The sequence below is a fragment of the Penicillium expansum genome, assembly GCF_000769745.1.
Source record: "Penicillium expansum strain MD-8 chromosome Unknown contig224, whole genome shotgun sequence".
NCBI lineage: Eukaryota > Fungi > Ascomycota > Eurotiomycetes > Eurotiales > Aspergillaceae > Penicillium > Penicillium expansum.
Genome location: NW_015971275.1, coordinates 878,374 through 905,162, shown reverse-complemented (window position 1 = coordinate 905,162; position 26,789 = coordinate 878,374). Strand labels below are relative to the sequence as shown.

At 46.4% G+C, this 26,789-nt stretch overlaps 6 protein-coding genes across 6 annotated transcripts; 2 read left to right on the top strand and 4 right to left on the bottom strand.

Annotated features, from left to right (window-relative positions):
- Positions 1 to 437: 437 nt before the first annotated feature.
- Positions 438 to 1,831, bottom strand: PEX2_069520 (uncharacterized protein; the record flags this gene model as incomplete). The annotated part of the gene is made up of 5 exons (XM_016744223.1): positions 438 to 829; positions 917 to 981; positions 1,042 to 1,451; positions 1,518 to 1,625; positions 1,679 to 1,831. 5 exons carry the CDS (start codon positions 1,829 to 1,831, stop codon positions 438 to 440), a joined length of 1,128 nt encoding a protein of 375 aa, XP_016599936.1.
- A 2,194-nt stretch (positions 1,832 to 4,025) lies between these two features.
- Positions 4,026 to 4,855, bottom strand: PEX2_069510 (GLTP domain-containing protein; the record flags this gene model as incomplete). The annotated part of the gene is made up of 4 exons (XM_016744222.1): positions 4,026 to 4,323; positions 4,434 to 4,552; positions 4,606 to 4,664; positions 4,720 to 4,855. 4 exons carry the CDS (start codon positions 4,853 to 4,855, stop codon positions 4,026 to 4,028), a joined length of 612 nt encoding a protein of 203 aa, XP_016599935.1.
- A 570-nt stretch (positions 4,856 to 5,425) lies between these two features.
- On the top strand, positions 5,426 to 8,674 carry PEX2_069500 (sporulation-specific 71 family protein; the record flags this gene model as incomplete). Its single annotated transcript, XM_016744221.1, has 2 exons — positions 5,426 to 8,062; positions 8,120 to 8,674. 2 exons carry the CDS (start codon positions 5,426 to 5,428, stop codon positions 8,672 to 8,674), a joined length of 3,192 nt encoding a protein of 1,063 aa, XP_016599934.1.
- A 266-nt stretch (positions 8,675 to 8,940) lies between these two features.
- Positions 8,941 to 9,833, bottom strand: PEX2_069490 (putative mitochondrial inner membrane protease subunit Imp2; the record flags this gene model as incomplete). The annotated part of the gene is made up of 2 exons (XM_016744220.1): positions 8,941 to 9,316; positions 9,388 to 9,833. The coding sequence occupies 2 exons, from the start codon at positions 9,831 to 9,833 to the stop codon at positions 8,941 to 8,943; spliced, it is 822 nt and encodes a 273-aa protein (XP_016599933.1).
- Positions 9,834 to 10,440: 607 nt separating this feature from the next.
- Positions 10,441 to 11,154, bottom strand: PEX2_069480 (macro domain-containing protein; the record flags this gene model as incomplete). The annotated part of the gene is made up of 2 exons (XM_016744219.1): positions 10,441 to 10,492; positions 10,547 to 11,154. 2 exons carry the CDS (start codon positions 11,152 to 11,154, stop codon positions 10,441 to 10,443), a joined length of 660 nt encoding a protein of 219 aa, XP_016599932.1.
- Positions 11,155 to 21,179: 10,025 nt separating this feature from the next.
- On the top strand, positions 21,180 to 22,897 carry nsdD (GATA-type sexual development transcription factor NsdD; the record flags this gene model as incomplete). Its single annotated transcript, XM_016744218.1, has 4 exons — positions 21,180 to 21,211; positions 21,269 to 22,121; positions 22,256 to 22,573; positions 22,685 to 22,897. 4 exons carry the CDS (start codon positions 21,180 to 21,182, stop codon positions 22,895 to 22,897), a joined length of 1,416 nt encoding a protein of 471 aa, XP_016599931.1.
- Between the last annotated feature and the right edge of the window lie 3,892 nt (positions 22,898 to 26,789).

Below are 26,789 nucleotides of genomic sequence, written 5' to 3'. Positions count from 1 at the left end.
GCCAATGTGTTTCTCAAATTAAAGGCTGTGCCGCACCTCGCCAGATACATCTAAATGAAGAACGATATGTATGTTAAGAAGGATTTAGTTGCCGCCGTTACCAATGACGACTTCCATGCGACGAGGGAAATAGACGCTGGGTAAAGAGGACAGATCAATGTGCTAGACAACGTCATCGGGCATAGCCGGCTCATTACAACTGCCGCAGAGTGGAGCACTACTAACAATACAGGGCCTCTACTTAACGAATAGCATAATGACGAACCAAGTGAATCCTGGTGTGCTGATGGGGTGAGAAAACCAGGGGCCAGGACCGGAGCGGGGCAGTGTGAAAGACGCGTTGTAGTACGGGAGTACGGAGTATTGTAAACAAAGAGCGAAAAGAGAAGATTAGAGTTTAGATATATTATAGTCTATCTTACTACCGAGGGAGCCACTTATGATGCCTGATCCTCCGAAACATAGAACGTTTTTTGGACATTCACTCCCTGAAAGAATGTACCGCCGTGTGTCGGATTCAGATCTTCTTGGCTACTCGTTCGGCTAGCCTCCGATCCATTCGAGGTGTGGATTGTCGTAATCACCGTATTGTGGTCTTCTCGGTCTAGGTCTGGCCGCCAGTATTGTGGGTTTGATGTGGTTGAGCGTCCTCCGTTGACGCTTGAAAGAGGCATGCTGCCGCCAGTGCGCTTGCTTTTGCTCTTGCTTCCTCCCATTGAACTGGGGTCACGGAACCAGCGGAATAATGGTCGAAGGGTTACCAGACTACCTGCGGCAATTCCGAGGCCGGCTTCAACATTGGACCAGATTGAGATGTTGGCGGTTGCGTCTGTTGGGGTTGGGTGGTGTTAGTTGTTGTTGCTTTTCACTCTCTGTCGATTCTATCGAGTGCTCGTAAAGAGGAATGGAGACTTACATAGGAAGTCGACGTTCTTGTAGTCGTGCAAGAAAGGAATGCGAATGATGACTGCTGCGCTCGCACTATACCAGAATGGGTCAGTACTAAGTCTTATTCTAAGCCATGAAAAGAACAAGACATACATGCATCCCATTCCCAGAATGCCCGCCAAGGCACACTTGGTCCTGAGGTTCATCTGTAAGTTCCATACTAGGGCAATAGGCAAAAGACCCAAGGTCAGATCACACAGTGTAGCGGTGATACTGTAGACATAGGCCATGGCGATGATATGGTCCAGGTCCATGCAGGTGCCAGAAACATTGGCATGGGGGTTCGACAAAAGGCGAACTTGTTGCCAGAAGAACTCAACCGGTTGACATTGCAGTGTCAACATGAACCAGAAGACAAGACCAATAGTACAAGTGACGCCAATAACAGCCCATAGCACGAGTTTATGGGCATTGGAAACCGTCAAGCGGAGGAGGGCGAATGCGATAGAGATCTTGGCCAGCGCGCAGGTCCAGACATAGCTGGTTTGACCGAGCCACCACCACTTTGAGGAGTTTTAGCATGTGATTCTCATATCGTAAGTGCAGGTTGGAGTCGAAGGTCAACATACAAACATGGCGGTTTCAATCGTCCCCCTCTTCACGAGATCATCGGATCTTTGTCCGATTCCATATAATGCGCCAGTGATACCGCATATAGCGAACAAGATGTTCAACAACTGCAAATCAATTAGTTCTGGCCTTAGTTGCGCATGGAACATATCGTACATACCATTGCGCATACCATAAAGGTATCATCCCAGCCAAAGGCCTTGACAAGTCGAAGCCGCACGAAGCATCGTAGACACACGGCAATGAATGATATTCCAAGGAAGATAGTAGTAACGATGAAGATCGACTGGCTGCGACCTTCAAGGGGCAACATATTGACCCGAAGAATGAATATATGATCAATTCATGGCCCGTACCCTGTATAATTTTCCCTACGAAGTATGCAAGGATGTCCAAAGGAGCAACAAGAATAAGATATATTAAAGAGAGAAGAATGTTACAATAAGAGAAAGCCCACTCCCGCGCAGATCAAGCCTTAGGATCACGGGCATCAGTGGCGAGAACGGGCCAAGAGAGAGGGGCCAAGGTGATGTTCTCGTGTTTCTATTTTTTCTCGTAATAAAACAGACGGAGTAAAGGCGGAAAAAGCAAAATCGGTAAAAAGAAAATAGCCAGAATGGGACACTCGAATGAATATCAAAAGTCTCCAATGATCCCGAACCAACGGGCAATCCATACGCTTGTTAATATGAGGTTAGACATCTGCTTGAAACCTTGGAAACAATGGGCCCTTCGGCACCTGAACATAACGGAAGAATGTTTTACGTGTGGGGGACCCCAGAATGAGAACTAGAAAATGGGAAAAAAAAGGAAACGGGACAAAAAAGAAAAGAAAGGCTGTTCCAATAGCTTCGAATCTTCTAAAGATTCCCTCTATGCAAAGACGGAATTTTAACCTTGGAAGAGAACTCTCACCGTACCATGTGGAAGCCACCTGCATGACAACTGTTTTGAATACGACCCCGGGGGCTTCCAATGGGTTTCAGATGCCACCGCTCAAGCCTCTCATTATGTACAAAGTGCGATGTAGATGCACGCACAGGCCTCTTTTCTCCATGACTCGAGTCCATCCGAACAGGATTCTCCACTATTTACCGCGAATCAAGACTAACCAGTGGAGCCGATGGCTTGAAAAGATCCAAGTCCGTGATAACAATGCTACCATGATGCTAGTGCCGGGACTATTCTATAACGGGTAGCCGTTGCTGATAATCCGCTTTGAAGTTTCCAACCTTGGAAGGTTCCAAGGTTGTCTTCACCTTCAGGGGAAGCACTCCCGTCAATCCCAAACCCAGTTGCACTGGCCGCCTGAATTCTCAATTGCGGCTATTGCAGGCGATCCTTGTCTAGGGTCTGTGGTGTGCATGGTCACGGAAAATACTGGCAATTTTTGGCGATATGACCGGACTTAGCCTAGATCTCGTGTGCGAAGATGAATAGATCTGGAGTTTTGTTTTTTACTCCGCATCAAGATCTGATTATGCAAATCGTCTCGAGGCTCTTAAGGGAGAAATCCCTAGATGTAAAGCGAAGCATTCGATTAGCGGGGACCTCGGCAGAAGAGGTACGATCTGCAATATGTCCACGGGTGTCTTGTTGGAAATTACGACCCCACAAGCAATCCGGTAATAGCGACCCGGCAATCGTGTACGGAGTACGGAGTACTCCGTACAACACAACGATTGTTGGATTGATAATATAGGGATCGCCCTAGAATAACTTAATACTCCCAGAGCCCCCAATTGTCAATCCGACAACCTAATATGGGTCTCTCTAGCCAATCGGACTTTCAAGTCTACCATCAATTCCAAAATTGAGATTAGCTGCAATACAATCTCGGTACGGAGTACATACGGAATACACAACTAAACAAATATTCTTGGCACAGGGTCTTCTAAATTAAACCCAAGACTGCGTGCCGAGACAAGGCTATACCCCCTCTAACCACGGATCGCAATATAATATGGGGCCCTTCTATCTTGGCGAAGGGTTTGTCAGATAAAAGTGATAATAGTACTCCGCACATGCCCAGATTATCTCCTACTGACCTCGGGATTTCAGAGAGCATCTGGTGGGGTTGAAATGGAAGCTGATGCTCTGCCAAGTCTGTCCAGGTCCACGGGTGATGAGGCTGGCCTCGGGTGTACCTGCTTTTCGGACATCCATGGATGGGACGAAAACGCATAAGCAAAGCGAATACGCTGTATAATTGGTGACTAGGACTTGTCGTGTCCCTTTTGAAATCACTCTTATAAACCGCCCGATCAGCTGGTTATTTCCCTACCTTCTTCCCATGTGATATCTATAAATCGATAGTCCCATTTCCAAGGTTGCCACGCTCGGATCTCTACTCCAGATACGCCATGCTCTAGATTCCTTGACGACCAAAACAGTGAATTCGCTACATAATACAAACTCGCATGCTCGAATGAAGCCAAATCGAATATTTACATATCCAGTTGCACAGTGCACATGTTTAATCAAGTGGTAAGGCCTCCAGGGCAAACTTACTTCCACTGAGCAGGCTTGGTAGCCTGGAAAGTCTTCAGGATGGCAATCACCTTCTCCAAAGCAGCGACCTCCTTGGCCATCGCGGCAGCAACCTTGGCCTGATCCTGACCCAGCTTCGAGTAGAAGTCCTTGCGGTATGGGGTGGCAGACATGGCAGCGCTGAAGATGGGCTTGACGAAGAAGGAGTGGTGGGGCTTGAGGGTGTTGCCGTAGGCGCCGCGGAAGGAGTCGGAAAGTTCCGAAGAGGTGTTGTCGATGTTGTGGCGGAGAGCTTGGACGGTGAAGTCGAGGCCTCTGTTGAGAAGAACAAGAATTAGTCAAACGTTCATGCTGAATCGGTGCAGATGGAAGAGATGCCATTGCAATTGGTCTCTTCCATCTCAGTTGAGACATGTGAAACATACCGGACCAGCCAGACCAGACCTTCAGTAGCGACGTGCTTGCCGGTCTTCAATTCGTTCAGGACAAGGGCCTGCAGGGTCTCAGACTCCGCAGGAGCTGCCTGCTGACGCTCACGGACTTTCTAGAGGGGTCTTAGAATGTGATGACACCGGCGATGTAATGTATTGGACGAACCTTGATGTTGCCGAGCAGGTCATTCTTGACCGGAGTGAAGGCGGCAGAACCGAGGACGTCTAGATGTTTTTTGCATTAGTTTGAGGCAAGTATATGCAAGGGAACAGCACGAACCAAAAAGAGTCACCAGCGACTCGGCGGCCTCGAGGAACTCGGTGGTCGAGATGCCATCCTCCGCACCGATGGGGACATCAGCGAAGGACTTGGCCATGGTATCAAACCATGTTCCGTCAGCGGGGATAGCAGCCATTTTTGCAGAAGAATTGAAGTAGAAAATAGATAGTGGGAGAAAGAGGAAAGAGAGCTTAATCAGGAGACCGTTGGATAATGTCGACTTCACCGCTGCTGCCACGCAAGCCAATAATGGCGGGGCACACGGGATATAGAGTGTATGCAAACAGTGTAAACATTACCAACACGGTGAAGTGTCAACAGCTAGTTTGCGATGTTTGCAGCATTTGCATGAATCTTGCAACGACGTCATCGGATCATATTACATCGAGATTGGCGATCGCGCTATGAACTTTACTTGGAGTTCGTCGTGTCTGGGCCATCTGCTTGCTCCTGCATATGTCTGGTACATGCCCTTTTGGTCTACAGGGGTACTACACAGTAGATTGTCATGAGCTCTTCACCGGACCGGGTCAATGGGTCGCGACCAGAAACCGACCCAAGCTTATCACACCATGAACATTATCATGGTTTGCAGACTGGCTCATACACAGACCAGCAGCTAGTATGTCTCTTTCTCTTAGGACTTGAGTTATAGAACTGACCTAGTATTCCTTGACAGCGTCATGCTTCTGCCAACCATTTACATATGACGAACCGGCGATTTTTCGTCGGTCCAATCCCAGAAGGCTGGTTACAAGGTCATCGAAAGTCCTGGTATAGATCTCGACTGAGAGTTAGGAACTATACATCGAAGACCGTCTCGTTTTCTGCAGGCCCTGTTGCGACCCATTACGGCGAACATGACGATCGGGCCGGCCCATCGTCACCCGATTTAGATGAGGAGGTCGCCCTAGCACACACCAACACAAGCACGGAAGGCCCTGAGGAGCAATACGATGAGATTGAGGCAGAGGCACAAGCAGAAGCTACAGCAGAGCCTGTGGGGGAACTCAGGACCCTAACCCACCCTGAAGCTGAGGCCAGCGGCGACGATCCCTTGCCAGAAGAGGACACAGGGCATAGAGAGCACAGTGGGGAAGACAACGGAGAATATAGCGGAGAAGATGGCGCATGGGAGAGCGGAGAGGATACAGACAGCACCCCCAAAGCCAGAACAAGGGGCCAATACGACACGCATGGCAATGACCTTGCTTCGTCTTCGTTTGTCACCGCCAGAGAAGAGATCTCCAACTCTACAGACACGGGGGAATCAATAGCCACCATACGAGCTAGCAGATTGGAACCGCCCGAGCTGCGACCAAAGTCCCGAGGGTCACACAACACGAATGTGACCGGCCCTTCTTCCTCCAGCCCTCTGACCCCCGATCTATCCACGGTTCCAAGCGAGGCCGATTCAACAACACAGTTGCTTCGAAGCAGATACAAGGACAAAGGGAAACAGAAAAGCAAGGCATCTGGCGTATCTCGAGCAACGCTTCAACACCACGACCCAAAAGATGAAGATGATACTGGCGAAGATGCGCAAATCAAACGGAGAATCACTAGGAAGATGGCAAAATTTAACCTGGATGACAACATCAGGCACAGGCAGCAAAAGATGCGCTCCAAGATTGCAAAGACCCAAGGTACTATCTCTGCCAATCGACCGCACCGACGAAAAGTGCAAGATGGAGAGATTGTCAAAGCAGAGAAAATGCTGGTCTGCGTGGAGCAGACTATGCAGGACACACTGCCCGCCGATTACACCGAGAATGACAGCCTGCGCATGGAAACACGATCCATGGATAAATGGAGGGAGTTCCTTGTCGTATGCCGCAAAAGCTCCATAGAGCATACACCATTCTCCATTCAGATGTACCGCACTCGTGTAATTCCTGATGTGCAACGCCCGAACAGCAAGACGCCTCCTTATTACGAGGTACGACTCAACCACAAAAATACCCATGTTAACTTCTATTCTCCCCTCGACAAGACTATCGTTATATGGCATCCCTGCAAGCGTGGAACCAAAATATTTATCCTTCGTCCGAAGTCTGCGGCGCACTCTGCTGAATGGTACACCTTCATTCGCCAGGTGCTTGGATGGCGGCGTCCCACATCACTCCCTATCCACGTCCCTGATCTCGGGGTTTCCCTCATCTTCAAAAATCCTTTCAGTCAGCTTGAGGCAGGACTAAAAGCAGATAATTCCGATAGCGAGCACGCTGACGCAGCAGCGGACCGCCCAGCAGTCGATAGCAGATTTGCTGCCGCTACCATCATCCGAGGATGCATGGATATGCTCGAAGGCCGTGCCGAGTGGGCCGAGGTCTTGAAAGCTTGGTCTAAGACCGAGAAAATGGGACTTGCTTGGAAGCGGTACGATCGACTTGAATGGGTATTTGGAGTCAATGAGGAAAAGATGTATGGGACCATTGGGATGCAATCATCTCACGAGCTTGAATTACGACCAAGACATCATTACTCTACTACAATCAGGCATCAGGGTATACAGCAAGAACCTGCTCCGATCGAAGGATTTCTAGTCCGTCTCACATCCCAGAAGGGCATGCATCAGCGGATGAACAGGATGTTCTTCAAACGGCTGTACTTCTTTACCCAAGATCATTATTTGTTATTCTGTCGGCCAGCCAAGGCATTGCCCCCGCCACCGCCGAAATGTGCTCCCCCAGAAGATGGAAGTGTACCAACCGCCCGAGAAATCTTGGATCAAATGCCGCTCTCCTGGGATATCGATCCTTATCCACTTGAAGATGGTCGGATTACATGGCTCTCCAGCGGCAATCAGGAATTCGTCAAACGGCACGATGAAGAGGCTTATGCACACGTACAGAGGAATGTGCACAATATCAGCCAATCAGATGGGTATATCGATATGTGTCAGGTACAAGAAGTCCGCAATGTCTATCGTGGCAGCTGCCCTGCCGACCCCAACATCCGGGAAGGACCTGCTGTGGACTTTAATCGTGAACCCAGAGACTCACGACAGGATGATGGAGCAACGCGAGAGTTCGAAGACGGAAGGACATTTGAGATGGTTCTCGACAATGGTCTTGTCATTCGACTCCAGGCATACGATAATACCACACGGGATGAGTGGGTCAAACGACTCGATGCGCTTGTGAAGTATTGGCACACTCGCTGCACAGACGATGCCACGGAGCTGCAGGTTGTACGGCAGCGCAATCTCAAGCTGTTGGATATTGACGAAGCTATGGAATCCGTTGTCGGGCAGTTTGCGAAGAAGTGGGAAGTGAAGAAAGCCGAGGCGTCCCCACATTTACACAACATGTGCTCGCTGTCTGGTTGTCGGACTATCAAGGTACGTTATCGCAGCATAACATCAGACATAAGCACAACCCACTGACAACATCAACAGATGTCCGGCCACCTCTATCGCAAGCCCCGTCGCCACACCACTTTCCACCAATGCCATGTCATCCTCACAGCAGGAAAGCTGTTAATTTTCGGAAGCACACTTCGCAAGCGAAATGGCACTGAGATTCCACATATTCATCAAGAACTTGAAGCGACCATCGAACTGGAAGATTGTTATATTTATTCAGGTTTGATCACCGAGAACGACTTGCTGTATGCCAATCAGACATTCGACAGCAATAACCCTGGTCTTCATGCTCTGCCACGGGTGTACCTCGATTCCGATACCTTCACAAGTCGCGATGAGGACACCGCCATCACCTTCGTGGTCTGGCAACCCCTGAGTAAGAGCTACTTCCGGGCCCAGGAAGTAGGAGAGCAAGGAAAAGCCAAACGATCATTGCGTCATGTGTCCACGCTGGGCAAGCATGGTCGCACCATCGTGTTTAAAGCACGTAGTCGTGTGGAAAAGGATCGTTGGGTGATGAGTATTTCCTCGGAAATTGACCGTCTCCAGGAAGAGAAACATGAAGATATACGGCTTGTTTCTCTATAATGACTAATTTCATTGCTGCATTGTCTACTTCTCTCGGCTATTCATGATTCCTCTTCTATTGGTATATACCACTTCGCTTCCCTACATACGCATAGCACAGCTTTTGTTTTACTCAAAATAGTGATACACTGATATCCAAAAAGACGTTCCCATTATATGTACAAGTCCCAGTCCACAACATCATCAGACACAGGAAGATCAAGCTCTATCAACAAATACAAGAGGCCAATAGTTATATGCGCCAAACCCCATTTATAGCCAGCCAATCAATTCAAAATGGGCTGGTCGAGCTTAACAGCGTTCTTCAAAACGCGATCCCGCACACTCTGTCGATACAAATCCACATGCGCATCATCCGTCGACGCAGACTCCCCCTTATCATTTTCCCAATCCGTCCACTTCAGCCATCGCATCCGTGGTCCCAGCACCGCAAATACCTGCCCAGTAATGAGGCTGAGACTGACTGGCCCGTACGTATTGCTATCCAGTGTCTTCCGCGGATCCTCCGCATCACCCTCCAACCAGACATGGTTCCAGGGGACGATCTGCGCTTTTCGCAGACATGGCTCGCGAGTCGTGATTCGGTCACCGGGTAGACCGATGACGCGCTTAATAGCGATATGAGATGGGTTTGCAGGGGAGCTATACATATCGAGGATATTGTTAGTATTTGTTGATGCACTCGACTCCATAAAAAGAAGTGTAGAACCCACCGGAAAGTAACAATCATCCCCCGTTCCAGCTTCCGCTCTTTTTTGAACGGCAGTATAGATCCCCACGGCCACATGTTGACCATGACTATATCGCTCTTCGTTTGTGTTTGCGCATACTCCTCGTTCAGGTATGGTGTCATTGACGGGCCGCGAACCCACATTACTTGCATTACATGTTCTGGGAAGAAGAGTGCAATTGGGAGTATAGGTACTGCCCAACGGAGAGTGCGGCCTGCTTGTCGGACTGGGTATGGGAGAGCGGAGATGCGTTGGCGGAGGTTTGTGAGGAAGTGTGAGAGGAGGGCGGGTGTTCGTCTTTGTTTGGAGAGGGATGGTCCCTCGTATGTTGAGGGTTCTGGGATCTGAGGCTTTGGCTCTTCGCGGACATGGACTCGGAACCGAGGATTGGGGGTTGGTATTCCTCTTGGCCGTTGTGGTTTCGACATTTTTCGGAGTTGAGGCGGAGGTCGAGGGGTCGGGGTATTTGCGGGCGCAATTGATTGCGTTGGGGATGGGATATTCAGTTCAGGTAGGCGAGGTTCATTATGTAGCTTGGATTATCGAGGGAGACTTGAAATTGAAATTAGAGTGAAGTGGTCTCAAGCTGGAATCATGATCAAATGCGCGATCTGATAGTGTGTTTGCACTGTTTGCATCTTGCTTGGGCGAGTGAGCTGATACCAAGACCATTGTCTTTGTAGAAGATCGTACAAAGAAGAAAATAAGCTGCTTACAGAGCTACCTCATCGATAAACATCACTCTTACTGACACGACAGCTCTATCCAAATATCGGTACGAACTGGTCGATATCTTATCTTCGCCTTACGTGCTACCAGTATAGAGAAAGAAACACTAAGACTGAGGATGGCGGCTTCAAGAAGGCCTTTGAGAAAGAATCGCTTCTAAGCTAATGGGATATTACAGAGCAAGAAGTATTAAGTTTCGTTGAATTCATGTGATGGCGGTCGTGAATCGTGTCGGGGGCATGTTGGTACATGCCTCCACTGTGTGTATGCCAAGCAAGGCGAGCAACATATTATTGGCATGGCAATTCAAGCGTCGCTGGTCTCAGCCAAGTCCTCTTCTGTGGGAGGGAAATACCTCCTAGAATTATTGTCAGTATTTGATCAAGCAGTGTGAGAAATGGGGCAAGCTTACGGAATAAATTCCTCATAGGCGATCACATCCTTGCGCTCAAAGTTGCAGAAGATGACACGCTCCAGCTTTCCGATGTTAGGTCCGACGAGGAATTCGCGCACTTCTTTGATGGCATCTTCGGCAGCTTGTCGACTGGGATAACCGTACACTCCAGTGCTGATAGCAGCAAAGGCGATGCTCTTCATGTCGTTTTCCACTGCCAATTCCAAACTACGTCGGTAGCACGATCGAAGAAGCGCGACGGGGTCCTCTTCTCTTCTGTAAATTGGGCCGACTGTGTGGATCACACGCTTGCAAGGCAGTTCGTAGGCGGAGGTGATCTTTGCCTCGCCAGTCTCACATCCATCAAGATAGTAACATTCTTCAACTAGCTTAGGACCTGCAGCTCGGTGGATTGCACCATCCACGCCACCACCGCCGAGGAGAGACTCATTAGCAGCGTTCACAATGCAGTCCACTTTGAGCTTGGTGATGTCATTGCGGGTGATGGAGACTGTGTTGTTGAGAGTCTGTGATGGTGCGAAGTTTGAGGACACAGGAAGGAGCTGCTTCGCGCGGTACAGAAGTGCCACCGTGGGGATGTCAGCCAGTGCCACAAGTGAAGACATGATGCAGAAAAATTCAGCCCGAGCTAGATTCGAGAGAAACTCGAAGAAGAAGAGTATCTACTATGAACGTATTCGACTGGAAGCTCAAGTGGGGATCAAGCTCTGCGCACGGGCCACTCAGCGAGGTACGATCACGTGATCGTCGTTATACATTGGAGTTTGGGGAATAAATTTTTGAAATTTTTGTCTGGGGAGTTGGAGATAACAAATAACAGGTATTTTGCTAGATGGAATGGCTATGCTTATGTATTTGAAATCTACTTTGAAACCAATAATCTTGGCGATTCGATGAAGGGATCATCAATACATCAAAAATATATATCCACAAATAGAATTCATAAATCTCACCCCGAAGGGCAAACACATGCATAAGAGGAAATCATACCAAATTCAAATGCTTCCTTGTTTCTTGTAGATAAGATTATCCTAAAAATCACTCATACTTTTACATCAAGTATAATAGGTCTGATAAATACCGAAAGCCTTTACGTAGAGCATGACTCGGGGGGTATATGATACGATACTCATCATCTCTATGCACGCTGTACTCCGCATTCCACACAAGATAATCTCATCCTATGATTAAGTTTCGACTACGGAGTACAAATCATCCCGCTGCAATGTACTCCATACGGTAAGCTGCATTGCATTACCGCATGCACCTAGCCTAAAGAGACGGGATTCGGGGCCGGTCAATCCTAGAGCGTAGCATTCGAGGTCGGGGATCCTATCATTGGCCCTATAAGACCCGAAGCAGAAAAGGTACGGTGTGCGAGCTTTATGTGCAGCTTATAAGCTAGTACGGAGTAGACCCGAGAGCCAAGCCCGGGATTTGGCATTAGGGACACCAGTGGAGGGGCCACCAGGGGATGAATTGATTGGTGCGAACCCTCGGTGGCATATGGCTGACGTTTTCTCTGTGGATCACCCATCTTGCCACAGATTTTCGAGGTTTACGCGTAAGTTTTCTCAAAACATAGATGGGAGACAGAAGCTGGAAATTAAGCATGGGAATTACTATATTTTATGTACGATCGTCTCCCACAAAATCGTATTGCAAATCCCGAGGCGCACTAAAATGGAAACTGGAGTAAGCGCGTAAGCACATTGGCCAGACTGCCCAGATCCCCGGCGCCTTGACTGCGTTGGGATTAGGTACCGGCCGGCTGAGAGTCAAAGACCATCCCCTTCAAGAGATGGGAATACTACTCAGTATCGGGGATCAAATTACCGCGTTCATACAACATAGGGGAATTATCAAGTTGTGGATTCACATTATCTTCGGCCCACCTCTCTCCACCGCGAAGACCCTACCAGATCCTGTCACAACCTGTCAGATCAGCCGTGGACCGCCGTTTTCATGTCAATTTCCATTTCAACTGGTATGATATGGATCTGCGGGGACCCAGCCCATGTGGTTCTGGTATATTGGACGATTGCCGATCCTTCGGTTATGCTTGTCGATGACATCTGTTTCAAAAAGATTCTCCCAAGGTTTGCTAGCTCATCCAGTCACCTTCCCCTTGAAGCGACAAAAATAGTATTGTGATAACCTATTGGTCGACTGGAAGGGAAATGTCCGGCGAAAAAAGGAACCGTAAAAGTTAGGCTGGCTCCACTCGTAGAATTGCCATCGTACCAGGGCCACTTAGGGCGAACCAGTTCTTTCATTTGGCTTCTATTCGGAGATTCCCATAAAAAGTACAAGATGGAACAGGGATCGGGTGGATACGATGGCGAAGATTTGGAGAGATCAAAGCGGGAAGATTTTGTACTTTTGTCTGATTTTGGTTCTGGAAGAAAGAGCCACCAAATGAAAAACAACTCTGTACGGAGTGGAATCCATGGAGAATGACAAATAACCAGCTTGAAAACAAAGGTACATCCTTTTCAGGTGGAAGCTCGCAGCTGTCAGATTCAAAGTCCTCCAATCATCGGGAGACTCCCTATTTGACGTGTGGTAGCTCAGGTTTTTAAAAAAACTTTATTCAACGTCACTGCGGGAATCCTATTCGTCCAGATGGGTAAATTAATATGTAAATGGGCCAGGCTTGTTGCTAATGCATATGTCAAAAAGCCTTGGTGCATAACTCACCTGTCAAATAATTCCTAATGGGCCATACTTGTAGTTGGGGGTGTACAGCTATATCGACTGGACCCTTGATTCGAGCTTTTGAGTTTGGATTGGAAAAATGATTGGTGCGCTTGTATAGAACCAGTTCTCGTCTATTCGTCCTATATGCCACTACCGATTTGGAATTGTCCCTAGTGTTACGAGTCATGTAGGTGAGAAAGTACATCCGTTTAGGAGAACGCTCTCAAAATTGAGAGATCTACCAATATGTCATTTGAGACGGGACTATCACATATAATATGCTGGATAGCATATGTGCCAAGCGATTTCGCTTATTTGAAGCTTTCGGTCTTCCTAGCATCCTTGCTAAGGTATCCATTACGATCATCATCCACTCTCTCCAATGGAGAACCGTTTGAATCCTCACCGAGATGCGGCCGAGCCAGTCCACTTCAAAATAGGACCGGAAGGATTCCCGTGCATATGATTTACAACATACTGCATGCACAACGTATACAACGTATTCTCTATAGTACTTTGATCGCCTGGAAATGGTCTGGACTAATCCGTACAGCAAGCATACTCTGTACATCCGACGTAGATCAATCCATTTGAAGAAGCACTAAAAAAGCTATTGATGCCGAGCACAAATATGCTGTGCTGATATGCCCATTTGTAAGAAAGACTCAAAAAGTGCCCCGAGAGATCGCCGAGAGGTCAAGTGCTTTCCAGTATACAACATATGTTGTACAATGTTGTATTGCGCCAGTCTCGGTTTGGTACCGCGGGTGAGATATACAGAGTACTTAAAAGGCATAAAGAAGTGACGATCTGCTTAAAATAGACATGTTTGATACTTTTTGCAACGGATATGCATAGGCAACGCAGCATTATCACGGCCCAGAATTGAACAACACCCCACATAGCAGTAAACCTCCAGACGAATCCAGCATCTCTACTCCATACCCAGCCAGCCCTCCTCGACCCGCAAAAAAAAAGTAAAAAAACACACCAATTTCGCACGCGTACGGGGTACGTATATCATGGCAATCACCAGCACAGGCCAAACGGCAGATAACTCCCGGAGGCCGCATAAAAAAGAACCTCGTTGCTATTATTAATGTGATATTATAGAAATGGAGTCATGGAAAGCTGGAGGGACTTTCGCTATATCCACTGCGTATCTACCGGCGGATCTTAATTAATCCAAGCCGTTTTTCTCATTTCTTTGCCTAGCTGAGTATGGAGTATATGAAGTGCAATCTCCCGAATCTCTTAACCCAATCTCCGTTCTCGGCTTCGGCATGTTTATATCCGTGTGGCTTGGAGATTTGAGAAGGGTTCGTTCAGGGATTTAGCGTGTGCAATATACACAAGTACGGTACATCGTCAATCGTAGATCGATAGCCCGGGTCTGTTTTCCGTAGAAAAGTGAGATCGGCATGAAGATGCTAGCAATATACCATTCATGGTACTTTGGACTCTGCCTAGGCTGTTCCATCCGACATTCACTCGGAGACTTTCAAAGGCAATCACAGTGGTTCTTTCGGGATTTGCGCTGATTACAAACCTGCAGGATTAGTGGAGCCGAGGAGATTCCTCTTTCCATTGAAGATGGTGTGGAGTATCTGATGGAGCATCTAAAACGGCCAGCCCACTTGTAATCTCGTTAATCTCTCAGGGGAACTTTTGGCTTGAACTAGCCCCGTATTGGGACTACTAGCTGGCGCTAGATACTTGGTCTCAGAGGGAAAAGCAAAAAAGAAAGAAAAAGAAAAAGAAAAAGGAAAACAGGAACTTCCAAGAGAAATCCGAAATTCCTCCCCGCCGATCGAAGCGGTCTATCTTGTGGAGTCTGGGAACGGTCCGGCTTGATTTCCCCGTTTTTATTTTATTTTGTTTTGTTTTGTTGTTTTGGCTGTTTTGGCTGTTTTGGCTGTTTTGGTTGTTTTGATTGATTTGTTATTATTTTCCCCCTTTGGCACCGTGGAGATTCTTTCTAAATGTCGGTCTGGTGATAATCCACATACGAAGGACAAGCGAGTAAATCTCTGGCCTCTTGGCTCAGAGTTTTCCTGTTGGACAATTGAGAACGTGCAGATGTCAATCACAGAGATCAGTGGCGAATTCAGAGGGGTAAAAAAAAGAAAAAAGGAAAAAGAAAGAAAAAAATACAATTCATTCTTCCGTCCATAGGATATCTCATGTCTGAGTCTGGGAGAAAAGAAAAAAAAAAAGAAAAAAATATACAACGTAGGTTTGCACGTGGGAAAATATCCCTACAACATACGTATGTTATAGTCCCCAGTCAATATCACAATATCACTACAACATACGGAGTATACTCCGTCAATTTGTACATTTTAGCAGAATCCTCACCAATAGCTCTGTCAGAGCTAGATCAAAAGAGAATTTTCATTGGAATATCGTAGATCGGACACGTTTCGATGAGGAGTTCGGTCTAATCTGTAACCCAGTAAGACACTAATATATCTTGCAGGACATATATTCCCGCTATATTGCCCGAATCATGTCACCCTTATCCTCTTCTGGCGCAATACAACCAAAGAACCCTTGCTAGTTCCAAAAATCAAGCCCTGTCAACGTTGGTGCCGTTCCTTTGCCGTACGTGCAGATTTGCCCGCGTTGCAGATTTATCCTGATTTCGAGGGAAAAACAAAATCCCATTTTCCCCACCTCGTCTCTTCTCCTTGGTCAATCTCTAGACCAGGATCGGACCCTCTCTTCCTTTTCTGTTCCCTCTTTTGTCTTTTGGTCAACTTGCAGCTGTCAACTTACTCTTTTGAGACTAGAGATCGGAGAGATCCCCGGGAAGTCCCCACTGGGCGAATTAAACAACCTCCTGAGCCGCCACTTCGGAGTCTCGGGTGATGGCATGATGGTTTGTTTGCTGACTGGATAGATTGCCGGAGCTTTTACTGTGTACGGAGTAGGAACGTGAACCGTGCTGTGCTGTCTCTGCATGGTTATAATATCCCGGTGAGGGGAATATGTCTTAGTCTCTTTTCTGTGTTGAGTCAGTTGAGCAGATAACTTTGCAATTGAAAATTCTTGACTGAATCGATGAACCTGCAGTTTTAGATTGGCTCCGTACTCCGTGTTAGTGTTGGATTTTAGATTAATAGACTTGTGTGTTGTTATGGTGTACGGTATCTAGAGCCCCTTTTCTGGATGATAACAGTTCATGAGACCTCATCATATGTTTTATCGGAGAAAAAAAAATGATAGTCAATGGTCGATGCGCACTTAAATTGGGATCGGATCTTAAACTGTTGCCAACTTGAGCAAAAAAAAAGCTGTCGCTCGTCTCCTTACGGTTAGGATTTTATGATCGTCTGTTTATTCTCCACAATTGTTAGTCGGGAAAAAATATAGCGTGCTAAAACATTCCTGCCATGGTTTTTGTCAGACTCGGAGCTCAGGGGAGAAACGGTTTTAACGGTTTGTCGATCAACTTATTCGCGAGATCATGTCTCCAGTTGTCTCCAGCAGACTCCAGTAGTCTCCAGTTATTTTGTGAAGTCACTTTTCTTCTGCATCATAGGCAATGATTTTCACCTCTAGCGGTGGTATCGTAAAATCAAAATCAAATCAAAAAAAGAAAGAGGCGTTTGGCCAAGGATCGGCATCTTCTCCAGGAGACAGCTTGATGTGGGTATTAAATCTCTTGGAGAGCTCGTCTCATTGGCCATAACGTTGGATGTGAATTTCCGGTGAGTTTGCGGCCATTCATTCGAACATCTCCCCAAATGGGGCTAGGGGGCGTTCCAAACACGTGAATATCTTCAATGCCAAATGCCAAATGCCAGTTGTGGAATTCTTTTTTTTTCTTCTCCACCAGACTCCGGCCGAATCGCGTTCTATTTGAATATTCCATTTAAGACTGTGCTCTGATATTCTTAGTGGGACGCGACCCGTAAAAATATCGCTGTCAAGGTGTCTGCGTACTTGATCCTGCACTCCTAGTTGCCGTAAAAAGGCAACCAGGACCCCCATAAAAACCAGCCCTGGTTTCTTCCCGTATTAAAAACAACCAGGTCAGTTGCAGAAATTATACTTCGATTGTGTATGATTCATCATAGCGTACTGCAACCGTGCTAGTGCGACCAGTTGCGATTCTGATAGTTCAGATCGAAAGGCGCCGAGACATCGCGGGGAAATCCGGTGCCCCTGATGAATGCCCCAGGCACGCTTGGTTTGTCGTATGATGTACAATTTACTCCGTAATGTACTCCGTAGCTGTCGACGTATTTCAGCCTCCGATCCATTGTGATCAGTCTCATCGGGGTTCAGCAGTGTGATATTCTTACTTGCGCCTTGTCCCTCCCAGCACCCCATTATCGTGCAGGTGGAGAATCTCCCAATCGAAGAGAGATCCTTACTGCATTCATGCTCGGCAGATGGAAGTGACCTACCGTGCATGCACTAAATCTCCAGTGCGCACGGAATGCATCTCAGAGTGGCTGAAATAGTAAGATCCGGCTGGTGCATTGGGCTATCGCAATGCAGCGACTGCTGTGTAGATCGATTCCACGCAGCGGTTGATTTCGGACCCGTCGACAAGTCCATTGTGTGATTATGTGATTATGCGCATATACGCCGCATTCTCTTTTTTCCACTGCCTCCTGGATGTGGCCAGCGCATGAGCTGAATCCTGTGCACTGGGAATCAAATATGTATCAGACTCGGGGTTTGCTCTTGCTTATATGCATGGAAAAGATATCACAAATATCTTCAAGGCTGATCAAGGTTATTCCCTCAAGCACACGGAGTACTCCGTACATGGTACAGCCATGGTACAGCAAAGAACCGTCGCAGATCGACCGCATTGAATATTCGGAAGATCATGAGGCGATTGCCTTTTACCGTTTTTGGATCTCCGACATTTAGACCTTGGGCCGACCGTTGGACCATACGATATATATCGTACATAATTAACTATGGGTCTCCCCCTTGAGTCTGTGCGCTGAAGAGCGATCAAGGAGGCGAACGGGGCCATAACAGCTGCTCTGTCGTGCCACGCTTGGGGCTAAGGAAAAACTAGAGAATTTTGATTTTCAGCACGGAGTAGATTTCCAGTATGGTGTAGACTGGACAAGATTTGTCCACAACTCAGCTTTTGAACAGAAAATATGACGTTCAACGTGGTGGGTCTGTGACCAACAAACTTAAAGCTCCAGAAAATTGATTTTCTGAATAGGAGAGCTTTGATCCTTCGGTGCTTTTGAGAGACCTGCACAGAATAGTGGGAAGTACTTCGTAGTGATTGGGAAACTACTCCGTAGAAGCTTCCAAGACACTATAGAAAAAACGCCGAACACTATCGAAGTCGGGCTTTTTCCGGGACTTTACGCAGGGCGCCTGGAAAGGCAACCGGCCCATATGCTTCTCTCCTCTTCCCTTAAATCTAAGCTTCTCTCACCTTTCTAGACTTCCCTATACCAACATACCTTTCATATTATAGACATTAGGGTCTGAAAGGCTGAGATGGAGGCAGCCCACGCGATCTCGCCAATAAACGTCCCGTGTTCGATCTCGATCTAAAGCTTAAGCAGCGTGTGTTGCAATACCCTTGCGATCCGATCCTTTTCGGCGGGTACTCAAGGGGGTAGCATGCTCCGAGACTGACGAATTATTTATTTATTCATTTCCCTTTTTAGTCTGTTTCTCCCGGTTTTTTTGCTTTTTCTTTTGTGATTTCACCTGCGCCCGATCTTGGCTTGTAAACGGCATTGTGGCTCGGTGACATAAATAGTACCTAGGATATTTTTTTTGATTGTTTGTATGAATGTTAAAAAGAAATAAGAACACATTAATATGATAAGTATAGAGTATAAGTAAAAAATAAATAAATAATGATATTGTGTTGTATAATAAATAAATTAAAAAGGATAAATTAAATTAAAGTCGAGTGAACCATGGAACGTTGTAATTCGGACCACGTCGGGCACTTTCAGATCTGACTGTGTAACCTCAGCCACGTCTCTGATTCCCCCAGTTGCGATGGAAAGAGCCCCTCTGTGTCCCCATTCCAGAGATCTTGAATTAGTGTCCCCCCCTTGTGCATCTTGTGTTTCCCCTTTGTGACACGACTTGGGGTTGCATGTCCCCCAGACTCGATGCTTCACTTTGAGTCATTTGTTCTTCTGTCCCAGGGCTTTGGGAAGTATTTTGCGCACAGGCTGCAGGTAAGCAGGCTAAAGAGTGAAAAGATCTTCTAAGGTTGCCTTCCAAGTGGCCTTGAACCCTGAACTTTTGTATACTGGAGCAACACCAAAGATCTGACATCATGTCCTTCACTATTAATAAGCTCGGTCTAACCTCTAGGACTTGAGTTTAGTTCATAGCCCGAGGCTGACATTTTACCCACTCTAAATCGGAGATCTCTCTCATGTGACATGGATCCAGATACAGGTACTCCGTACTCGTACATGATACTTGTCGTCAAGTCAATATCAATCTTAAGATTATTCCTAGATTACTTTGCGCTATTTGTTATAATAAAATAATAATACGGAGTAGATTGATCCCAGAATACTGGAACACTGGAGCACTGTGACGAGCTAGAACTATCGTCCGCTAGCTTCTCTTCCTACAACTTACTGAACCACTCTGCCGGTATTCAGCCGTCCCTTAGCACGTTGAGAATCGGCCGTTTATCTCGATCGATCCTAGGTTCTGGGGTGGGCTAATTTTCTTTCTTTTTTCCCTTTTTCTTTTTCTTACTAGTTACTCTTTACTCCGAACTAAATATGAGTGTTGAGAATATATTGGATAGTTGGTGGGTCGTTACTATGTAGGAAACATTATGTACTACACAAATGTTAGAGGTTCCTGACCAGTGTCGCATTATGTCTCTGAAGAACAGACACCGAGGACACCCTGCAGATTCCAGATGTGTTTGTAATTCCATAGCTAACTACAACAATTAGATATCATAGAGTATATGCAGTTTGCACAGCCTCTACATAAAGAAAAGATTATCTGTAATTATTTGGCTCCACTGAGATATAAAGACAATAAAGACATAAACCCCAACTAGTGATAGGTATGATCCCGATGATCCGCAGTTGGTAATTTGCCTTGTAAAACCAGGTCATGACGATCTGGCAATTTCCCAAGGGTAATTTACCCCCCTGTTCGGATCTCGATCTATTTTATTATAATCTTTTTTTTAAAAAAAACCATATTTCCATATTTCTTTTTTTTATTTCTTTTCACATTTATATATTTATATTTTGATAGTAAAATAAATTAAAAATCCCAAAAAATTAAGTTCCTGTACTCCTCTCTAAGCTTCCCGTTTCCAATCTAAAGCCCGAAATGAAGTAGCCTCGATCCCCTTTGATTTTTGGTTTTCCCCTCTCTTAAGGTGTATTCTTTTATATTTGTCCCCATTCCACCTCGTGCTTTCATATTTGGATTGACATTCCCATTTCCACGCTTTATATCCCTTGCGTTTGCGATCTTGACTTTTTCTTTTTTCCTTTTCTTTTTTGGTTTTGATCCAAGATTTTAGGATACTTTTTTTTTGGAGGGGTTTCATTTTATTCTTCCTCTCTATCTCTATCTCTCTCTCTCTGTCTCTCTTCTTCTCTTTATTTTTCTTCCAAGTTCCATTGATTTTTACTTTGGAGAAGGAACAAAAAGAGAAAGAGAAATTAAACGAACAAGAGAGAAAGAGAAGGTAATTGCTGGTTAACTCATCGGGTTACTCGGGGTCCATCTAAACGCCACAACTTCCAACCTTCGCCCCCCGGGATCTTTGGATCGTTGGATCTTGGGATCTGGGCCTCTCTTCCATCACTTTCGGCACGAACAGGTGGAACGCATTTCCCTAGTCGCACGAGAGGCGATATTCCGACCTTGAACTTTGTTTCCCTTATTTCTATCCTTCTGGAAGTATCGCATATTATCTACTTTCAACGTGATGGGGTCTTTGGAAGCCGCACCTAGGCACAGGTTGGTCTTGCGACCTCGCAATCAATCTCCTATTGCTGACCAAGCTTTTATTTACAGAGACCCTTTGCCTGCGATAGGTTTCCTAGGGAAAGACGGATCGGGATACACATCCAGACACCCTTCGAGCGCCACCGCTTCTCCAACTCCTCTGATGAGTCCTAACGTCATGTACTCCGGACAGCCCCTACCTTACTCCTACGCGTCGAATGCACCACCAGGGTACATCTCGTCGCCGGAGGCACGTCGCGCCCTTGAAGACGAGAAAGAAAAACACACCCCAAGACAGTCACTCCCATCAATCCACGAGGCCCTCGGCAATGACAACCCTCTTCCATACCCTGCATCTACCTCTGCTCCTCCACCGCAATCCGCACACCCTGCGCCGCCTTCACATCTCATCGGACGACCGAGCGCAGAAGGTCCAGCTGGACCACCGAATCCTTTTTCGAATGGACCGCCGACGGGACCCTTGATGCGGGAACCTGGTTTCCCTCATCAAGGTCAGTTGCAGGATGCATCGCGCTCTAGTCTCACCTCCATCAGCACACAAGATTCACGCAACCCTTCACTACACTCCATCAGCACTGGCAAGTCTCCTACACAGAGCGCCAAAACAGGAATTACTTCGGTTGGCTCGCAAAATTCGTCCGGGTATGAGTACAGTGCGCCAACTTCCGCCGGCAGTGTGGCTTCGCCTAATGGCTACGGCCACTTTCCTCCAAATTACTCCTTCCAACCTCAGTCCGGTGGCCACTCATACCCTCCTACTCCCTACGACAACCGTCCCTATATGGGTGCACCGCGTGTGGAGGAAGTCAAGGGTGGATTTGTGGGCCGACCAGGTCCTCCCCATGGCGACACTGGAAAACGGCATTTGGACGTCTATGATGTGGAAACATCTTTGAATGAGGTATGGATTTTCCTTTTTTCTCTCTTTTTTTCAAATCGCATGATCGTCATTTCTATTTTTGAACCACATTGGACAAAATTGAAAAGGCTTGCCAAACCTCCCGAAATTACATATGAGCTGACATTGTGGAACAGATCGCCGAACTAAGTACGCGGACCCTAGACTTTTCCCGGCACTACGCGACTCGCGCACATCAGACACAGCGATCTGGCCCGCTATTAGGGTCCCTCCCCTCGCTAAATGAGGTAGAGGATATGCTTCATATGCAACGGCGGAACCAAGATGCCCTGATTCGGATACGCACAGCCGTGGTGAACCAGGAACAGGCTCTCGCCGAACAAATGGCGCAGCGAAAGGCGTTTAAGACCGAAGATGATCACATGGCGATGTACCAAGAAGAGTTCAAAGGCACGGGCGGTTTTGCAGGCGCAGACCCAAAGAAACGGCGTGGAGTAAGTTCTGGACCTCTCCTTTCCCCTGGATTGACAAGGTGGTCGGCAATGGTCGACAACCATGTCATTCACCCCACACCCTGAATGTGTTTGGCTAACCCCATTTTGCAGAAAGCGGCCCCTCCTGGTCGTTGCCACAGCTGTAACCGAGCCGAAACACCAGAATGGCGTCGGGGTCCAGATGGTGCCCGCACGTTGTGTAATGCCTGCGGTCTACATTACGCCAAGCTGACTCGCAAGATGGGCGCTCACAAGGCGGCGAGCTTGGGTTCGAATCTCAAACCCAAGTCGGTTCTTGACTCCGCCTCGCCAACCAGTCATTAAGCTTCTTTTTTTCATGTGGCGTTGGAAAAAAAAAAGGTGGGAAATAGAAGGAAACGGAGTTTACTGGCCATTTTCTTCTTTGGGAATTTCTGCTATCTTTCCCTATTCGGCATCTTTTTTTGCTGGTTTTATGTCTTCCCTTTGTGATCTTTTTTTGTCTTCTTCTTTTCTTTTGGGACTCTTCCCTACTCGGTGCTCTTATATAATACCCCCCCAACAGCTTCCAAGGTACTGGGAGAAAAACGGCTTTAGCATAGATATCCCCCCCTTTGATGATTCAATAACCCATTGGCCTGGTCTGAAACTGGTTTCTTTACTTTTCTAGGGTTTTTCTTTTCTTTCTCGTTTGAATCTTCTCACTGTTACCCTCTTATCTCTCAATACCGTTATTGATTTATACCCTGCATTTTTTTTGTCCCCTGAACTATTCTGTTCGAGTATGTCCCTGATATGATGTGTGTACGATCGTGTCTCATTCAGCGTTACATTTATGGTTCATTTATGGTTTCCTAATCGATATTTGATATTCGATTTTCGAGTTTTTATGACATCTTTTATCCCTCAATGTGTGGGTGTGGATATCCCCGGAATTGTTTTGCGGGATGGCACTACCAATTGAATATCATCTAAATCTCAACTCTCAATCTATGTGGTCTCGGCTGTAATGTCTTGGTACCGAAGTTAGTTCCAGAGTTGCTTTGTTCTAATTATGTATTTTTACTTTATGCCTATATGGCATGATCTCGCGTATTTCTTCTAAGTTACACTTGATCTTTTAATGGGCTTAACCACATTGTGGCGATAAAAAAAAATATGGCATGATCCCTCGGCTTTTTTTAGAAGGCCTGATTCGCTATATAATATATTATACGTGCAGGGGCTATTGTATGAGAGATTAAGATTTGTTATTCATTTAATTTAGAAGCGGGTTTCAGATCTAGTGTTTGAATGAACTCGATTATCAGAATTTTATCTATCTCTCGATCCCTTCTAAAGAGAGATCTTCTACTCCGTAATAAAAAAAAGACAACTAGTAGATTGTCCAGACTAAGGCTAATTTTGTTGATTCGACTAGTGGGTTGGAGTGCGGTCATTCGCTGCAAGTATTTGTGTTCAGATAATCAGATCTGATCTATTGGGGGCGGGATCGGGCATGAGATCTCAAATTAGATTTAGATTAAATACATATTAAAAATACGGAGTATACCTACATACATGCAGTACATCTTTTAATGCATATAAGTAATATACAGGTAAGATTACAGCTACAATGTAACGTATATCAAATATACTACTTTATTTGATCTTATCGTAGCCTTATTTACAGACCGCCACATTCCGCTGTCTGTAAGGTACTCTGTACCTAGGTATGTACATATGTACGGAGTAAGTGGATTAAAAAAAGGCCGCGTCTCAAGATTTGTCATTGTTGAGATTGACAGCTTAGTTCGTGAGTCCACATGGGGAACCCATGTTCGGAGGAACCGATCGCATCTGCAAGTGCATTCCGATGGCTTGGAGAGTTTCCATAGTCTGTCCAGACCTGTACTCAACTATACTCAGTTAGGAAGTAGCATTTTACTTCATTATACGTAAAAGTAGTTGATGCTTTTGTAGTTTCTTTGTTTTCCCTTATTCCTTTTGTTTACTTTTGCTAGTGCAACGGGTGGGGTTCAACGAGTGACGATGACAAAATATTATTTGCCCCAATAGTTCAAGAAAAGGAGCTAGTAGGGGTTGGTAAAATCGAATCGATCGAGATCCCAGATTCCAGATCCCAGATCCCACGTTCGCTTATCCCTGTGGATCTATGTGATTAGCCGTACAAACCTCCTTTGTCTTCTTATATTTGTGTAATACGTATATGTATTTCTATAGATCGGCCAAAGAGGGAAAAGAAAATAGGGAAGGAAAAAAAACACAAAAACCAAAACTAGAAAAGGCAAAACGTGGCATAGAGCCAATCTTGGAAAGAGCCATGGAACGTAGATTCCGTTTTAGGATTTGCTGACTCATTCAATTAGTCCCCGGACCTGCCCGCTTTTCACCTTACTCGTTTCTCCGTACGGAGTAGTCTACAACGATATGTTGTATGGCATGATACTCCTTGCTACAGAACGGGATTTAGACTCAAACCAATTTTTCTCATCCCAGCAAATTTCAATTCCACCGTCTTCCAGCACCGTCTTGAACCGCCCCGAGCCCCGCCCGAGGCGCCTCCGAGAAAGCCGCTCATATCCACGGTCAATTTTATACACTGTTTCTAAGAGTTCTATTTGGTTCTAGGCAGTAGACTCCTTATGGTAAAGACATAGGTGGCACCACAACCCTCATGTGGCGCTTCGGGTCCTACGGTTCTCCGTAAAAATCTCCATATCGTACCGGAGGATCGTAGAGAATGAAAAAGGGCTAGCGAACTTTGATGTATCCATTCGTGGCGCTTGGCAACACTGGCAACACTGCCGAAGTCCATTCGGCAGATAACCGAAAAAGTGAAAATCGTACTCCCGTGCTCCGTACTCCGTACTCTGTACTTCCGGGGTCCGTATACGGAGTACATACGGAGAAGCAATATTATATATGGAGCCATCTGCACGAACTAATATTAATTTCGGTGCGGACATGCTATGATCGCCCTTTTGGCCACACCGACCTAGTTACATAGTACAAAGTATGTATTAGAGAAATATGCCAATGACGCTGTTGATCGTCAATAGGCCTGTGCCAGGCGGCCCATAAGCCTTGGATCGGTGACCGACACAAAACTCTATCTTGTTGTGAGATCATGTTGGGAGTACTCCGTAGATCGCATTCAATAGTTTGCTGCAGCGAACTGCGAACTGTCCGTTGTGGGGGTTGCGGCGGCGACGGCGATGACGGCGACATTTTCTCCCTGCAGTCAGAACTCTGTTTGGAATAAATGTCGGTGTATCCCTGCGAAGGTCCACGCGACCTAAACTTGTGGCAGATTGTCAGGAGTTAAAAAGCGCACAGTTGTAGATCGGTATTTAACCCAGGCTCTCGAGCCTCCCGCACCATGCCAAGTTAGGGATGGGATAGCCAGAGTGGAGTGTAAGGTTCTTGTTCTTTGGGTCTTCTTCTGTCTTCCCTGCCTTAGTTGGTTGGAGCATACTACGTACGGAGTATACCGAGTAGGGTAGCGCGCTATTGCTTAGGTATACTAGTATATACCCGTGGATCCCGGGAGTACAATATAGACTCTCGGACTTGACCGTGGAAGACGTACCGGAAAAACGGACTTGCATTAGTACATCTGTAGTATACGGAGTATACGGAGTATGCAAGTATAAATTATTATTGCATTGTTATTTATTTTTCTGAAAGTAAACATTACATTACCAACTGCAGCGGATCTATCCGAAACATCCAAGTTCAACACTATACAACATATGGTAGGTGTATATTCTGTACTACCGATTCATTGCAGAATATCACGATCATCTTCTTCACACAAACCAAACTATTATAGAAACCTAATTGACCCGCAGATCAACTAACCGTGTTCTGATTGGGTGGAGGCAATCCCCGGTATGCCTTCGCTCTCGTTTACCTTTTGATTTCCCAACGACCGGTCGTTCCCGGGTGAGACCCGTGGATCTAGCGGCTGACTTCATATTGAAATTATGTACATACCTACTCCGTAGAACGGAAATACTCCTTTTGATGAAAAGTCTATCTGGTTGGGGCCAATCGTATGAGATTGTGGGGCGATGGGTGGAGACGAATCGAATTACCCGTCAACTGGGACCGACTATTGATTTGAATCTTGGCTTACTCTCTTTGACTTTTTGCTCATCTGTGTATTTGGTATTATACAAAACATTACTATGTACTCCGTACTTCTTGGGTACAACATAGATAGGTAGATCTA